At 46.0% G+C, this 17,669-nt stretch overlaps 3 protein-coding genes across 3 annotated transcripts; all 3 read right to left on the bottom strand.

Moving 5' to 3' along the window:
- Nucleotides 1-1,121: 1,121 nt before the first annotated feature.
- On the bottom strand, nt 1,122-3,044 carry LOC137305136 (heat shock cognate 71 kDa protein-like). The gene has a single exon (XM_067973926.1). The coding sequence runs from the start codon at nt 3,042-3,044 to the stop codon at nt 1,122-1,124; it is 1,923 nt and encodes a 640-aa protein (XP_067830027.1).
- Nucleotides 3,045-9,278: 6,234 nt separating this feature from the next.
- LOC137305135 (heat shock 70 kDa protein 1A) lies at nt 9,279-11,527 on the bottom strand. The gene has a single exon (XM_067973925.1). It carries the CDS (start codon nt 11,474-11,476, stop codon nt 9,566-9,568), a length of 1,911 nt encoding a protein of 636 aa, XP_067830026.1. The 5' UTR covers nt 11,477-11,527; the 3' UTR covers nt 9,279-9,565.
- A 2,658-nt stretch (nt 11,528-14,185) lies between these two features.
- LOC137305134 (heat shock 70 kDa protein-like) lies at nt 14,186-16,576 on the bottom strand. Its single transcript, XM_067973924.1, has one exon. It carries the CDS (start codon nt 16,459-16,461, stop codon nt 14,539-14,541), a length of 1,923 nt encoding a protein of 640 aa, XP_067830025.1. The 5' UTR covers nt 16,462-16,576; the 3' UTR covers nt 14,186-14,538.
- Nucleotides 16,577-17,669: the final 1,093 nt, after the last annotated feature.

The following is a 17,669-nucleotide window of genomic DNA, read 5'->3' as shown; positions in this document are numbered from 1 at the left end:
TAATTGAATGGCAGAGCAGGCTCGATATGACCTACTCCTACTCCTATTTATTATGTTCTTAATAATGTCCCTGCAGTGCCCACCAGAGCAGCTTTGCAGCAGTGGTGTAGTAGCATTTTTCAAATTAGGTAGAAGATTTCTCCTGTCCCGTTCGCCCCCCCCCCCCCCATCAAAATTTTTGATTTTGACACTTTATTTTGTGCATTTTCAATTTTGGATCAGATTTTTCATATACGTAGAAATATTTAAGATGTAATAGCACTCTCGCCTCCGAGTCAGAAGGTTGTGCATTCAAGTCCCACTTGAGCACAAAATCCAGGCTGACACTCCTAGTGCAGTACAGAGGGAGTGCTACACTGTCGGAGGTGCCGTTTTTCGGACCAAAGGAGGAATTGTTTGCGCACTCTTCACCTCTGATGTTATGCATTTTGTAACAAAGGGTTCCCAATAATTCCATCAAATTAAGCTCACAGAACCTGGCAATTGTCAATAACTCCACCTTCTCTCAGGTGAAGATCAGCTATTGTAAAAAATCTGTTGTGGTATTATTTATTGTAAAGAAAAGCTATTCCAAGAGCACCTCTAGGTAACCCTATAATGAGTTCTACATAGAAGAAGAGGTAGAATAGACACTGGCAAGTTTAACTATATAATATGCCCTAGCATTCAATTATTCACTTGTTCTCAGGATCTCACACTTTGTCAAGTGACACATCTATAATATTTGCTCTGAACCATACAATACTTTCTGTAGTTCTGCATAAAACTGAGAAGGCGCCAGCAACAAGTTATCAGAATGCTTTCCCATTCCAGTTCCGACAATGCTTATAGGGTTGTCTATCACTCGACATGTAAAACATACAGGAAACAAGTTTGCAGAAAAACCCACGACTAAAAAGTTTAATTGTCACCATTCAGACACCCATTTGGAAATGTATGCAATCATTTATCTAATCCTTACAACATTATCTTAACACCAATTCAACAGGATTTACAAATGCACTCAAATTCTCGAAAACACCACTGTCATTTGAGGGAAAAACAACTTAAAATGATAGTGCTGTCACAACTATTGGTGACTTGGATAATGGAGTGTTTCGACTTTCAGTAGTTTAAGAGGTTCAGTCAACTTCCTCAATTGTTGGTCCACCAGCAGTGTCCTTTCCAGCCTGGGATCTGTAAAATCCATCTGGCATACCTCCCTTGTATAACTTGCACACGATGGGGTTGCAGACTTTTTCCAGCTCTTTCAATTGCTGCTCAAACTCTTCCTTGCCTGCTGCCTGGTTTGCCTCCAGCCATGCTATAGCCTGGTTACACTTTTCAGTTGCTTTGTCCTTGTCTTCCTCGCTGACCTTCCCTTTCATTTTATCATCCTCCAATGAATTCTTTGTGTTGAATGCGTAGGACTCCAGGGAATTCTTGGCTGCAATCTTTTCGCGTTGATCATCATCTTGGGCTTTGTACCTTTCTGCTTCCTGCACCATTCTCTCGATTTCTTCCTTACTCAGCCTGCCCTTGTCATTGGTGATGGTAATCTTGTTCTCTTTGCCTGTGATCTTGTCAACAGCAGACACATTCAGGATACCATTGGCATCAATGTCAAAGGTGACCTCAATCTGTGGCACACCGCGAGGCGCAGGGGAAATCCCACTGAGATCAAATTTGCCCAGAAGATTATTGTCCTTGGTCATGGCTCTCTCACCTTCATACACCTGGATCAAGACACCAGGCTGGTTATCAGAATAAGTGGTGAAGATCTGGGTTTGCTTGGTGGGAATGGTGGTGTTACGCTTGATGAGTGTGGTCATGACTCCTCCTGCTGTTTCAAGACCCAACGATAGGGGAGTGACATCCAGCAGCAACAGATCTTGGACGTTCTCTGACTTGTCACCCATCAGAATAGCTGCTTGTACAGCTGCCCCATAGGCCACTGCCTCATCGGGGTTGATGCTCTTGTTCAGGTCTCTGCCATTGAAGAATTCTTGCAGCAGTTTCTGGATCTTAGGAATGCGGGTAGAGCCCCCGACCAAGACTATATCATGAACCTGAGATTTATCCAACTTGGCGTCTCTCAGAGCTTTATCCACAGGCTCCAAAGTGCCTTTGAACAGGTCAGAATTGAGCTCCTCAAACCGAGCCCTGGTGATGGAGGTGTAGAAGTCCATTCCATCATACAAGGAGTCAATCTCAACACTGGCTTGGGTGCTGGAAGACAGGGTTCTCTTTGCTCTCTCGCAGGCTGTCCTCAGCCTCCTGACCGCCCTCTTGTTCCCACTGATGTCCTTCCTGTATTTACGCTTGAACTCCTCGATGAAGTGGTTGACCATGCGATTATCAAAGTCCTCTCCCCCCAAATGGGTGTCACCGGCCGTCGATTTCACTTCAAAGATACCGTCGTCAATGGTGAGAATAGACACGTCGAAGGTTCCACCACCCAAGTCAAAGATGAGAACATTGCGCTCCCCTCTGCCCTTCTTGTCCAGGCCGTAAGCAATGGCAGCTGCAGTTGGTTCATTGATGATGCGCAGGACGTTAAGACCAGCGATCACACCGGCGTCTTTGGTCGCCTGGCGTTGGGAGTCATTGAAGTAAGCCGGCACGGTGATAACAGCATTGGTGACCGTATAGCTCAGGTAAGCCTCAGCAATCTCCTTCATCTTCGTCAGCACCATGGAAGAGATTTCCTCGGGGTAAAAGGTTTTATCCTCACCCTTGTACTCAACCTTCACCTTGGGTTTCCCTGCATCACTCACCACCTCGAAAGGCCAGTGTCTCATGTCAGACTGGACCACTGGGTCATCGAATTTCCTCCCGATCAGCCTCTTGGCATCAAAGACGGTGTTGGGTGGGTTCAGAGCCACCTGGTTCTTGGCCGCATCCCCGATGAGCCTCTCGGTGTCGTTGAAGGCCACGTAGCTGGGGGTGGTGCGGTTTCCCTGGTCATTGGCGATGATCTCCACCTTGCCATGTTGGAAGACCCCCACGCAGGAGTAAGTGGTGCCCAGGTCAATACCGATGGCTGTTCCCTTGGCTGCCATCATTTCACCGCGTACAAAACGGTCTACTGGGGCTGTGGAATCTTGGCCTCACCACCGTGGCTCCCCCTGGGGGATCGTCGTGTCATCTGCTGCCCCTCCTTCGTGCCTCAATCCCTATTTATAGCTACGCACGGGTTCCAGAACGGACCCGCCTGATTGACGTCCATCCCGCCCAATGGCCGCCCAGCCTCGGCACCTTGGTAACACTTTGGCCAATGAGAGGTCGTTGAGTGGAAGGGGGGCGGGACCATTACCAACGTCGGGGTCCGCCGTTTGTGACGTCAGCGTTTCTAGAACCTTGAGCCAACGTGCTGGAAATGGCGCGAAACGAAATTCAAATTGGAAAGAAATATAAACCGGCGGATTTCCACAGTTGAGGCCTATAGGAAGAGGTCTACTGTTGTTTAAAAAAAACCCTTGTTATTTAGTAATGATTGATCATGTTTAATTGATTATTGCGATATTTTGACGTTTGTCTCTCTGTCCGTTGCCATGGGAACCTCTACATTTTTACATTTTTCTCCCAAAAGAGTACTTCAGTTTCTCATCGTCTAAGAAATGTAAAGTTCTCAAAATTAATGTCTATAAATCTTATCATTTGTAGTTGACATTGAAAAATAATGACCATTGAAACTGCCAGAATTGCATTAAAAAATCCAACTGATTCACTAATGTCCTTCAGGGAGAGAGGAACCCGCCTCTCTTACCCAGTCTGGCCTAAAGTTGACCAGTAACACACTTGACTCTTAAATAGCCTCTGAAGTGGCAGAGCAAGTCACGCAATTGGAAACACAATCACTACAAAATAAGAAGGTAGCCCATCAGCACCAACTTCTGAGAGGAACGAGCATGGGCAATAAAGGTAGCATTCCCAGTGTCAGCTACATTCCCTGAAGTAAATTCAATGAATGGCCAGATCGCAATGGAAAAGCAAACCCTTTTTTTGTTTTTCCTGCATTGAGACAAAGCTTTGAATCTGTCAAATTTATTTCAAGTTAAGCCTGCTCTTGTAATTATAATGAATTTCTCCAGTGTACATAGAATTAACAGCACAGAAACGGGCCATTCGGCCCAACTGGTCTATGCCGGTGTTTAAGCTGAGTACGAGCATCCTCCCATCCCTCTGCATCTCACCCTATCAGCATATCCTTCTATTCCTTTCTCCCTTGTGCTTATCTAGCTTCCCCATGTATGCATCTATGTATTTGCCTCAATTACTACTTGTGGTAGCAAGTTCCAAGTTCTCATCATTCTTTGGGTAAAGATGTAGAATTTAATTACGATTTAGAAGCAGCTTTTTTTCAGTCCATGGAAGAATCATTGTAAGATCATTATTCCGGGGGGAAATCCAGCTTCTCTTTGTAACAGAATTCATGTTACAGCCTGAAACTTCAGGGATTTGTTCCATTGAGCAGGATTATTAGTGACCCTCAGTTTCATTACCAGCGACATGGCACCCTCTGTCAGATCTCCTTTGTTCACTTTGATCTTATACTTCAGAAGAAGTAGATGGTAGTAAGTTAAAGTACCCCAGTGTGAGTAACTGCCTTCTAAAGAGGAGAGAGAAAGGGGAAGGAAGTTCAGGGCATGTCAGCATGGCTTTGTGAGAGGAAAATCATGTCTCATGAATTTGATTGAGTTTTTTGAAGGGGTAACCAAGAAGATAGATGAGGGCTGTGCAGTAGACGTGGTCTACATGGACTTTAGCAAAGCCTTTGACAAGGTACCGCATGGTAGATTGTTACATAAGGTTAAAACTCACGGGATCCAAGGTGAGGTAGCCAATTGGATTCAAAATTGGATTGACGACAGAAGACAGAGGGTGGTTGTGGAGGGTTGTTTTTCAAACTGGAGGCCTGTGACCAGCGGTGTGCCTCAGGGATCGGTGCTGGGTCCGCTGTTATTTGTTATTTATATTAATGATTTGGATGAGAATTTAGGAGGCATGGTTAGTAAGTTTGCAGATGACACCAAGATTGGTGGCATTGTGGACAGTGAAGAAGGTTATCTAGGATTGCAACGGGATCTTGATAAATTGGGCCAGTGGGCCGATGAATGGCAGATGGAGTTTAATTTAGATAAATGTGAGGTGATGCATTTTGGTAGATCGAATCGGGCCAGGACCTTCTCCGTTAATGGTAGGGTGTTGGGGAGAGTTATAGAACAAAGAGATCTAGGAGTACAGGTTCATAGCTCCTTGAAAGTGGAGTCACAGGTGGATAGGGTGGTGAAGAAGGCATTCAGCATGCTTGATTTCATTGGTCAGAACTTTGAATACAGGAGTTGGGATGTCTTGTTGAAGTTGTACAAGACATTAGTAAGGCCACACTTGGAATACTGTGTACAGTTCTGGTCACCCTATTATAGAAAGGATATTATTAAACTAGAAAGAGTGCAGAAAAGATTTACTAGGATGCTACCAGGACTTGATGGTTTGACTTATAGGGAGAGGTTGGATAGACTGAGACTTTTTTCCCTGGAGAGTAGGAGGTTTAGGGGTGATCTTATAGAAGTCTATAAAATAATGAGGGGCATAGATAAGGTAGATAGTCAAAATCTTTTCCCAAAGGTAGGGGAGTCTATAACGAGGAGTCATAGATTTAAGGTGAGAGGGGAGAGATACAAAAGGGTCCAGAGGGGCAATTTTTTCACTCAAAGGGTGGTGAGTGTCTGGAACGAGCTGCCAGAGGCAGCAGTAGAGGCGGGTACAATTTTGTCTTTTAAAAAGCATTTGGACAGTTACATGGGTAAGATGGGTATAGAGGGATATGGGCCAAGTGCAGGCAATTGGGACTACCTTAGTGGTATAAACTGGGCGACATGGACATGTTGGGCCAAAGGGCCTGTTTCCATGTTGTAAACTTCTATGATTCTATGTGAACCTTCTGCCCTCCATGGAGATTTTTATTGAAGACTTTTTCATCTATGTACTTCCTCTTTTTGTTATCCTAATGCTACAACATGGAGCAAAATAATATAATCCTCAGGAAAATGTGTGATTTGACCAACCCCACACTTCTGAGACTCAAAGGAGGACTAATTTTCTAGGTTTTTTTCCACTAGAATAGTAAAAGTGACATTTTCCAATATTCCTCCTGAGCTTCCTAAATCCATAAAAAGAATAACTTTTGTATTGATAAAGTACCACATAATAGACTTATTAGCAAAATAAAAGTCCATGATATTAAAGGGACAGTGGCAGTATGGTTACAAAATTGGCTAGGGGACAGAAAGCAGAGAGTAGTGGTGAATGGTTGTTTTTCAGACTGGAGGGAAGTATTCAGTGGTGTTCCCCAGGGGTCAGTATTAGGACCACTGCTCTTTTTGATACATATTAATAACCTGGACTTGAGTATAGAAGGTATAGTTTCAAAGTTTGCAGATGACACGGAATTCGGAAATGTAATAAACAGTTGTAACCAAATGTAGTCAATGTGGAGGATAGTAACAAACTTCAGGAGGACATAGACAGACTGGTGAAATGGGCAGATCAAATTTCATGCAGAGAAGTGTGAAGTGATGCATTTTGGCAGGAAGAATGAGGAGAGGCAATATAAACTAAATGATACAATTTTAAAGGGTATGCAGGAATAGAGAGACCTGGGGGTGCACATACACAAATCTTTGAGGGTGGCAGGACAAGTTGAGAAAGCTCTTAAAAAGCATATGGGATCCTGGGCTTCATTAATAGAGGCATGGAGTACAGAAGCAAGGAAGTTATGCTAAACCTTTATAAAACACTAGTTAGGCCTCAGCTAGAGTATTGTGTTCAATTCTGGGCACCACACTTTAGGAAAGATGTCAAGGCCTTAGAGAAGGTGCAGAAGAGATTTACTAGAATGGTGCCAGGGATGAGGGACTTCAGTCATGTAGAGAGAGACGGAGAAGCTGGGGTTGTACTCCTTGGAATAGTGAAGGTTAAGAGGAGTTTAGACAGAGGTGTTCAAAATCATGAATGGTTTTGATAGAGTAAACAAGGAGAAACTGTTTCCAGTGGCAGACAGATCGGTAACCAAAGGACACAGATTTAAGGTGATCTGCAAAAGATCCAGAAGCGACACGAGGAAACATTTTTTTTTTTACACAGCGAGTTGTAATGGTCTGGAATGCATTGCTTAAAAGGGTGAAGGAAGCAGATTCAATAGTAATTTTCAAAAGAGAATTGGATAAATACTTGATGGGACTAATTGGATAGCTCTGTCAAAGAGCCCGCACAAGCCCGATGGGCTGAATGGCCTCCTCCTGTGCTGTACCTACTATGATATAAAATAATACATACTGATAAAAATAAAATAATTTTTAATAAATGTTGAGAGCCACAGTTAAGTGCAGATGGGAGCAGGAAGTTACAAAGGGACAGAAACAGAGTAAGTGAGTGGGCAGAACTGTAGCAAATGGAGTTCAATGGGGTGAAATGTGTGATCATCCACTTTGGATCCAAGAGAGGCAAATTGGGAGTATTTTCTAAATGGTGAAAAAGCAGGAACTGTGGAGAAGCAAAGAGATTTGTCCATGTACACAAATCACTAAAAGCTAGTGGACAGATCCAAAAAGCAATCAAAAAGGCTCTTGGAATGTTGGCCTTTATCTCAAGAGGGTTGGAATGCAGGGTGGGGGGGGGGGGTGGAAGTTATGCTTCAATTGTACAGAAGCTCGACACTATCCAGGACAAAGCAGCCCGCTTGATTGACACCCCATCCACCAACTTAAACATTCACTCCCTCCACCACCGGCGCACCATGGCTGCAGTGTGTACCATCCACAGGATGCACTGCAGCAACTCGCCAAGGCTTCTTCGACAGCACCTCCCAAACCCACGACCTCTACCAACTAGAAGGATAAGGGCAGCAGGCGCATGGGAACAACACCACCTGCACATTCCCCTCCAAGTCACACACCATCCCGACTTGGAAATATATCGCCATTCCTTCATCATCGCTGGGACAAAATCCTGGAACTCCCTACCTAACAGCACTGTGGGAGAATCGTCACCACACGGACTGCAGCGGTTCAAGAAGGCGGCTCACCACCACCTTCTCAAGGGCAATTAGGGATGGGTAATAAATGCTGGCCTTGCCAGCAATGCCCACATCCCATGAATAAATAAAAAAAAGCCTTGGCTAGACCCCTATCTGGGGCACTGCGTCAAGTTCTGGGCACCGCACATCAGGAAATGTAATTATGAGGACAGGTTACATAAACTTGGCTTGTATTCCTTTGAGTATAGAAGATTGAGGGATGATCTAATGTTTACAATGATAAAAAGATTCCATAGGGTAGATACAGAAAAACTATTTCCTCTGATGGGGGAATCCAGAACAAGGGGACACAATCTTAAAATTAGAGCCATGGCATTTAGAAGTGAAATCAGGAAGCACTTCTTCACACAAAGGGTAGTACAGGTTCTTCACCTAAAAGGACAAGTGGAACACTTAAAAGAAACAGAAGCTACAGCTCCAATTTAAAACACCAGTGCATTGATCTGTCTGAAATTCATAGAAAAAGATGTAACTGAAATACTTTATAACACAACAGGCTAAAGCCCACACCCATTACAGTGACTGACTCTGAATCTTTGGTTCAGATCCATTTCTAGCAATGACCCTAGGCTTCGCATTTGCAGAAAAAACATTTTGGCAGCTTCACATTGCAGTGCCCACCGGTCGTGGAAGTCCTCGAGCGTACCAATGGACACCGCATGCTCCCTCTCCAGGGCCACCCGGGTGCGGACAAGACCGCAGAAAAACCTAGCTCTCTACTGGTTGAGGAGCCAGGGGCAAGTTCTCAGCCTGAGAGCATACTCCGTCCAAATGCCCCATAGCCCAACTTCCCTACCATCCTCAATCAGGTGAGAAGGGTGTTGGGGCTCAACAGCAAGTGTGTAAACCAAGCGTGAGCCAGGTCAATTCAGGAAAGTAGTTATGATCTGGAATGCGCTGCCATAAAGGGTGGTGAAAGCAGATTCAATTGTGGCTTTCAAAAAGGAATTGGATAACTACTTGAAGAGAAAAAATTGGCAGGGTTACGGGGGAAGAGCGGGGAATTGGGACTAATTGGACTGCTCTTACGAAGAGCCGGCGTGGGCTTGATGGGCCGAATGGCTGTAACCACTCTAGCAGAGAAATGGGAGCTGGGGAGGGGGTAAGAAAGATGCTTATGCCCCCAGTAGTCTTTAAATTGCTGAACATTGCTGCAGCACATTACTAGTTAGTATTAAAAAACTAAATACCAAACACATTGATTTTAATGCAAGACTTTATTGGCACCTTGAATATATATACACAGACTATCAGATGTAACCAGGTAAGTAAGTTAGCTCTTCAACATGATGATACAAGAAACATTCAAAACTCATTCAAGAAAAACATTATCACTAACCCAATTAGGATACTTCAAAGCCAACTACCCTATTATTGCAATATATCACCTGTCCAATCTGCAACTAAATTCTTTTGTCATGTCAATGTGCATAAAAGTTACTTACACTGGTGGGGGTAGGGGGTAATGAAAGTTCAGTAGGGCATTCAATCAACCTCCTCAATTGTTGGGCCACTGAAAGAATCTCCTTTACCAGCCTGGGCTCCAAAACCAGCTGGCATACTACCCTGGTATAATTTGGCGATAATGGGGTTGCAAACATTTTCCAGCTCCTTCAGTTGATTCTCAAACTCTTCCTTCTCTGCTGCCTGGTTTGCCTCCAGCCATGATATAGCCTGGTTACACTTTTCAGTTGCTTTGTCCTTGTCTTCCTCGCTGACCTTCCCTTTCATTTTCTGATCCTCCAACAAACTCTTTGTGTTGAATGCGTAGGACTCCAGGGAATTCTTGGCTGCAATCTTTTCACGCTGCTCATCATCTTGGGCTTTGTACCTTTCTGCTTCCTGCACCATTCTCTCGATTTCTTCCTTACTCAGCCTGCCCTTGTCATTGGTGATGGTAATCTTGTTCTCTTTGCCTGTGATCTTGTCAACAGCAGACACGTTCAGGATACCATTGGCGTCAATGTCAAAGGTGACCTCAATCTGTGGCACACCGCGAGGCGCAGGGGAAATCCCACTGAGATCAAATTTGCCCAGAAGATTGTTGTCCTTGGTCATGGCTCTCTCACCTTCATACACCTGGATCAAGACACCAGGCTGGTTATCAGAATAAGTAGTGAAACTCTGGGTCTGCATGGTGGGAATGGTGGTGTTACGCTTGATGAGTGTGGTCATGACTCCTCCTGCTGTTTCAAGACCCAACGACAGAGGAGCGACATCCAGCAGCAACAGATCTTGGACATTCTCTGACTTGTCACCCATCAGAATAGCTGCTTGTACGGCTGCCCCATAGGCCACTGCCTCATCGGGGTTGATGCTCTTGTTCAGGTCTCTGCCATTAAAGAAATCTTGCAGCAGTTTCTGGATCTTAGGAATGCGGGTAGAGCCTCCGACCAGGACTATATCATGAACCTGAGGTTTATCCAACTTGGCGTCTCTCAGAGCTTTCTCCACTGGCTCCAAAGTGCCTTTGAACAGGTCGGAATTGAGCTCCTCAAACCGAGCCCTGGTGATGGAGGTGTAGAAGTCGAGGCTTTCAAACAGAGAGTCAATCTCGATACTGGCTTGGGTGCTGGAAGACAGGGTTCTCTTTGCTCTCTCGCAGGCTGTCCTCAGCCTCCTGACCGCCCTCTTGTTCCCATGGATGTCCTTCTTGTATTTACGCTTGAACTCCTCAATGAAGTGATTGACCAGGCGATTGTCAAAGTCCTCTCCCCCCAAATGGGTGTCACCGGCCGTCGATTTCACTTCAAATATACCGTCGTCAATGGTGAGAATAGACACGTCGAAGGTTCCACCACCCAAGTCAAAGATGAGAACATTACACTCTCCTCTGCCCTTCTTGTCTAGGCCGTAAGCAATGGCAGCTGCAGTTGGTTCATTGATGACACGGAGGACGTTGAGACCAGCGATCACACCGGCGTCTTTGGTCGCCTGGCGTTGGGAGTCATTGAAGTAAGCCGGCACGGTGATAACAGCATTGGTGACAGTGTGGCCCAGGTAAGCCTCAGCTGTTTCCTTCATCTTCGTCAGCACCATGGAAGAGATTTCCTCGGGGTAAAAGGTTTTATCCTCACCCTTGTACTCAACCTTCACCTTGGGTTTTCCTGCTTCACTCACCACCAGGAAGGGCCAGTGTTTCATGTCAGACTGGACCACTGGGTCATCGAATTTCCTCCCGATCAGCCTCTTGGCATCAAAGACGGTGTTCTGGGGGTTCAGAGCCACCTGGTTCTTGGCCGCATCCCCGATGAGCCTCTCGGTGTCGTTGAAGGCCACGTAGCTGGGGGTGGTGCGGTTTCCCTGGTCATTGGCGATGATCTCCACCTTGCTGTGCTGGAAGACCCCAACGCAGGAGTAAGTGGTACCCAGGTCGATACCGATGGCTGCCGACATTATTATTTCGCGTGGCCGTATGTGACAACTGTCCCAGTCACCGATGATGCCGCTGCTTCTGTCGCCGGTCCTGACGGACTCGGTGCCCATTTATAGCCTGCCGTCGGGATTCCAGAATTTTCCCGCGGAACCCACGTCTGATGCAGCCAATCACAACCCGAGTCTCACCAACTTTGGAACGTTGTGACAGCAATGTAGCCAATGGGCGAGCGCGCTACACGGTTGCCATACCGACCGCCCAAATAGCAACACCTTGACGCACAGAGGGCGCGAATTTTCTGGTGCGGCAGGAATCAGCTGGGAGTTTCTTGAGATTGTCGCCGTTTAAATTTGCTGACGCTTCCGCTTTACTGAGCGACGGGTTCCGTTTCGGCATTTTTTTTTTTGTCTGATAATAGAGAGAGAGACAATAAAAAAGAAGACGAAGCGATCACTGTCCTGTGCGGGACGAGGGATGGGAGCAGCTTTAAATCAGTCCGTGGGTGGACGGCCCTGAAAGCGGACTCGGCCTTTAAAGTCTGTGCTGAACACTTCCACACAAATCCTCGGGTCCGCGAACTTTAGTGAGACCCTCCAGAACTCGCGCGAAAAAAAATCTAACACAGGTCGGATTGAAAGGCAATATCCTAAAGGAAAGAAAGTAATATTGGCAATTGGAGGAGCAACCTGTTTAAAGTAATCATTTACTTTTCCCCTACGACATTATCTTTGAGTCTATTTGGCAGCACCCCACTGGGTGTTTTTGGTAGTATTATTGACCCCTCGGGTTTTCCCCACTTTATTCAATAGAAATCTATTTTGCAGTCATTACACCGCCTAGGTTCATGGTCAGGTAAATGTAACGATATAAAAATACTTTTCCAAACTTTCCCTCCCTAGCACTACATGAAAATCCCTCTGTACAAAAAGACACTTAAGATGTAGGATTAATAAAAGTTGCTAAATGAAAACATTTTTTTCCTTCGGGATTCCCATCTGCAAACTACCCGACTGAGAGACTCCCGGGTTTTATTCTCCCACTTTCCAGATGGCTTGCGATTGGTACAGAAGACTCGCTGCGATGGAACAGATTGAGAGATGGGACTAGGTCATGGGATGTTACAGCGCACTACAGCAAACCGTCTATTTACTCAGCAAACAGAGTCTATTTAAAAAGAATCTCTACGAATTACATGTTTACAGAACTCATGACGGAAACTACAGCAAAATTTCCCGATAAAAACAGGGTTATTTCTCTAGCAAAATGCAGTGAATGGGGGATAGTTCCATAATACAAATTATGTCGGTAAAATCAATCCCAGTCACAGCAGAGCGGTCTCCAGGCCTGATTGACGCAGGAATTACCCAATCATCTCCATTCTGGCCTGGAATAGTGGTGTCACTATATGATATCACAACCCAGGCTCTGAGTGGTGGGAGGAGGCCTAACCCAGGCTGCTCCAATTCCAACTCCACGGGATCAGTGTCCACCACTGTTTGAAAAAAAACAGCGATATGTCTTGCGACTTTGTGTAGTCTTGTAAAAATGCTGGTATATTGGTAATGCCACCATTTCTAATTAGACATGTAAGATTGTTGAATAAGTTATAAGTTGAATAAACCATTTAATTTTCCAATGACTTATTTAAAAAATACTGGTTAAATGTTAAAGCCACAAAATGGTTGAAACAGTTTGCCTTAGTACAATTGTTTTTTAAATTTCCGAAGCCCTCACCTAGCCCTGCCCCCAAGCCCTGCATACTATGTTTGGGATCTAGCTCTCAGACATGGAAAATAAACCATTGTAGGAACATAGGAACAGGAGTAGGCCATTCAGCCCCTCGTGCCTGCTCCGCCATTTGATAAGATCATGGCTGATCTGTAATCTAACTCCATACACCTGCCTTTGGCCCATATCCCTTAATACCTTTGGTTGCCAAAAAGCTATCTATCTCAGATTTAAATTTAGCAATTGAGCTAGCATCAATTGCCCTTGTGTTGTGCTTATAGCCACTGAAATTATTTTGGCTGTTTTTACAATACCCTTTTGTAGTTTATTTACTGGTACAATGCTAAACTAATGTAAAGATGGAGGAAAACGGTGGAATTTTGCATTTGTAAAGAGGAAAGGACAGGTTAGTGTTTCACCTCTTTGAACACCCGTCCGAATATCTCCTTTGACTCGACATCCAATTTATTTGGTTACTCTTTCTGTGAAGCACTTTGGGATGTGTTAAAAGTGCTATACAAATGCAACTTATTGCTGCCGTATATTTGCCACAGAGGCTAGTGTAAATTTTATTCCTCCTACCTGATTTATGAACTGTTAAACTAAGGCCCTGTCTGCCTGTGCAGGTGGACATAAAAGATCCCATAGGACTTTCCTCAAGGAACAGTAGAGCATTCTCCATTCATCCAGCAAATAAAAAACATTAACTGGTTGTTCATCTAATTGCTGTTTGTTAAATTGGCTGCTGTCTTTCTCTAAAAAAAATCAGTGAATACACCTCAAAAGTAATTAAGTGGCTGTGAAGTGCATTTAGGGTTTCCTGACAATTGGTTTTAACATTTTTCTTTGGTTTTGGTGAAATGCAAAGAACTGGATGGCCACAAACACTGAAATGAATTGTACACTGAAATATCATGACTTGCTGAGGTGTTATTCAGTGTAAACAAACCAAAACTCACTCCTTTTAATGCAAAATTGAGGAACAAAACACGCAAACAAACTTAAAACATAATTTAAAATTTATTAAAAACATGAGGTTTCGAGTCCACCAGAGAACAATTATATATTGTAATGTACAGCTTCGCAAAAAAAGTTTTAAAAAATGATCAAATCACTTGGCATCTGTTAAAGTATCTGGGAAATTGGAGAAGAGCTACATTATATAAACATGCAAAATGTTCACTATTTTTCAAGTTAAGCAGCAAAGTACAATAATCCCACTTGTGCTATGTATCACAAAAGGATCATATGGCATGTAAATATATAAGGAGGTAAACATTTATAGACTCTGCATAGATAAAATTGTACAATGTTCACCAATATTGTGCAAGGAACTCAAGTTCATAAGTCTTTTTTAATCCACCTCCTCCACAGTTGGACCTGTGGAAGTGGCTTTTCCAGCCTGGGCTCTGCAAGATCCCCCTGCTGCTCCTCCTTGGTACAGATTGGCAATGATGGGTTGGCAGAGTTTTTCCAGCTCTTTCAGCTGGTGCTCAAACTCCTCCTTCTCTGCCATCTGATTGTTCTCCAGCCACAATATTGCCTGGTTGCACTGGTCAATGATCTTCTTCTGGTCTTCCTCACTGATCTTGTTTCTCACATTCTCATCCTCCACTGCACTCTTCATATTGAAGGTGTAGGACTCCAGGGAGTTCTTGGCTGCGATTTTCTGCCGCTGGACTTCATCGTCAGTTTTGTACTTTTCTGCATCCTGCAGCATTCTCTCAATTTCCTCCTTACTCAGCCTGCCCTTGTCATTGGTGATGGTAATCTTGTTTGTTTTGCCAGTGCTCTTGTCAACAGCAGAAACATTTAGGATGCCATTGGCGTCAATGTCAAAGGTGACCTCAATCTGCGGCACTCCGCGAGGTGCAGGAGCGATGCCACTCAACTCGAATTTGCCCAGTAGATTGTTGTCCTTGGTCATGGCTCTCTCGCCTTCATAGACCTGAATAAGGACACCAGGCTGGTTATCAGAGTAGGTGCTGAAGTTCTGCGTTTGCTTGCTGGGAATGGTGGTGTTACGCTTGATGAGTGTGGTCATGACCCCTCCTGCCGTCTCCAGACCCAGAGACAGAGCAGCGACGTCCAGGAGAAGCAGATCCTGAACATTCTCCGACTTGTCCCCCATCAGAACAGCCGCTTGTACGGCTGCCCCATAGGCCACGGCCTCGTCGGGGTTGATGCTTCTGTTCAGCTCCCTGCCGTTGAAGAAATCTTGCAGCAGTTTCTGAATCTTGGGGATTCGGGTGGAGCCCCCGACCAAGACAACGTCATGGATCTGTGATTTGTCCAACTTGGCGTCTCTCAGAGCTTTCTCCACTGGCTCCAGAGTGCCTCTGAACAGGTCGGAATTGAGCTCCTCAAACCGAGCCCTGGTGATGGAGGTGTAGAAGTCTACGCCTTCAAACAGAGAGTCAATCTCGATACTGGCTTGGGTGCTGGAAGACAGGGTTCTCTTTGCTCTCTCGCAGGCTGTCCTCAGCCTCCTGACCGCCCTCTTGTTCCCACGGATGTCCTTCTTGTATTTGCGCTTGAACTCCTCGATGAAGTGGTTGACCAAGCGATTGTCAAAGTCCTCTCCCCCCAAGTGGGTGTCACCGGCCGTCGATTTCACTTCAAAGATACCGTCGTCAATGGTGAGAATAGACACGTCGAAGGTTCCACCACCCAAGTCAAAGATGAGAACATTGCGCTCCCCTCTGCCCTTCTTGTCTAGGCCGTAAGCAATGGCAGCTGCAGTTGGTTCATTGATGACACGGAGGACGTTGAGACCAGCGATCACACCGGCGTCTTTGGTCGCCTGGCGCTGAGAATCATTGAAGTAAGCCGGCACGGTGATAACAGCATTGGTGACAGTGTGGCCCAGGTAAGCCTCAGCTGTTTCCTTCATCTTCGTCAGCACCATGGAAGAGATTTCCTCGGGGTAAAAGGTTTTATCCTCACCCTTGTACTCAACCTTCACCTTGGGTTTCCCTGCATCACTCACCACCTCGAAAGGCCAGTGTTTCATGTCAGACTGGACCACTGGGTCATCGAATTTCCTCCCGATCAGCCTCTTGGCATCAAAGACGGTGTTGGGTGGGTTCAGAGCCACCTGGTTCTTGGCCGCATCCCCGATGAGCCTCTCGGTGTCGTTGAAGGCCACGTAGCTGGGGGTGGTGCGGTTTCCCTGGTCATTGGCGATGATCTCCACCTTGCCATGTTGGAAGACCCCCACGCAGGAGTAAGTGGTACCCAGGTCAATACCAATGGCTGTTCCCTTGGCTACAGGCATCTTTCTCTGGATAAAGTCGCCTAATTGAGTCCCTTGTGCAGCTACAGCCGAGTCTTCTGCTGGTAATAATCGAGCTGCCAACCGGTCTCTTCTCCACTCGATTGTCGCTCCTGCTCTCAGCTCCCCCTTTAAATAGTCTCAGCGACGCGGGGTGGGCGGCGCCCGACCGGTGATGGACGGCGACGCGGACCAATCAGAGCGTCGCTCGGTGACCTCACCGTCGGACGTTCGGGAACGTTCTGAGGCCCGCGGCCAATCGCAGCGCGGCGAGTCCGCGAGAGGCCGAGAGGCTTCTGGAAGCGGCGAGAGCGGGGGAGAAACTTCTGGAAAGAGCGAGAAGTTTCACCCGGGATCCGGGGAGAGGGAGGAGCGGAGGGAAAGGGAGAGGATGGCGGGGACAGGACTCTGGGCTTTGATCAGCTGGGGGTTGCTGAGAGGCGCCTCTGCCACCCTCTCCCACTTTACCCCCAGGGCATGACTTTGGCCGGCAGTGACTGGGGGCATTGGGGAGGTTTCATGTCGAACCCCTGAGCTCACCTGGGAAGCAGAAAGGAAAAAGGGAAAGAAGTTTGCATTTTCCTCACTGGCACCTCCAAGATCTCTGCGCTCCTCCAATTCTTGCAGCTTGCACATCCCCGATTTTCATCGTTCCACCATTTGCGGCCGTGCCTTCATCTGTCTCGGTCCTAAGCTCTGGAATTCCTTCCCTAAACCTCTCCGCCACTCTACTTCTCTGTCCTCCTTAAAACCCATGCTTCTTAAAACCTACCTCTTTGGTCACCTGTCCCAATATCTCTTTATGTGGTTCAGTGACAAATTTTGCCTGATAGCACTGCGGTGAAGCGCCCTGGGACGTTTTACTACGTTAAAGGCTTTTTATTAATACAAGTTGTTGTTGTTTGGTAATCTTTCACCTCTTGGGCCTGGAAATATCATGCCTGGTAAAGTGCAGGACCAGACGCATCCAAGCGGTTCTCCAACCAACTTTCTTCGCACACAGGAGTGGGCACCACATAGCAATCAAAGGGGCCTCGTTTTAACATCTCATCCGAAAGACGGCGCCTCTGACAATGCAGCACTCCCTCAGTACTGCACTGGGAGTGTCAGCCAGCATTTTGTGCTCAAGTCTCTGGATTGGGACTTAAACCCAAAAGTTTCAGACTCCGAGGCGAAAGTGCTACCCACTGTGCCAAGGCTGTCACCTCTCC

This window comes from Heptranchias perlo, chromosome 39 (assembly GCF_035084215.1).
Source record: "Heptranchias perlo isolate sHepPer1 chromosome 39, sHepPer1.hap1, whole genome shotgun sequence".
Taxonomy (NCBI): domain Eukaryota; kingdom Metazoa; phylum Chordata; class Chondrichthyes; order Hexanchiformes; family Hexanchidae; genus Heptranchias; species Heptranchias perlo.
The sequence above is the reverse complement of the archived record's forward strand: the minus strand, read 5'-3'. Positions and strand labels throughout refer to the sequence as shown.

What these genes read in the sequence shown, in the direction of transcription:
- LOC137305134 (XM_067973924.1), bottom strand. Translation starts at nt 16,461, where the DNA reads ATGCCTGTAGCCAAGGGAACAGCCATTGGTATTGACCTGGGTACCACT.
- LOC137305135 (XM_067973925.1), bottom strand. Translation starts at nt 11,476, where the DNA reads ATGTCGGCAGCCATCGGTATCGACCTGGGTACCACTTACTCCTGCGTT.
- LOC137305136 (XM_067973926.1), bottom strand. Translation starts at nt 3,044, where the DNA reads ATGATGGCAGCCAAGGGAACAGCCATCGGTATTGACCTGGGCACCACT.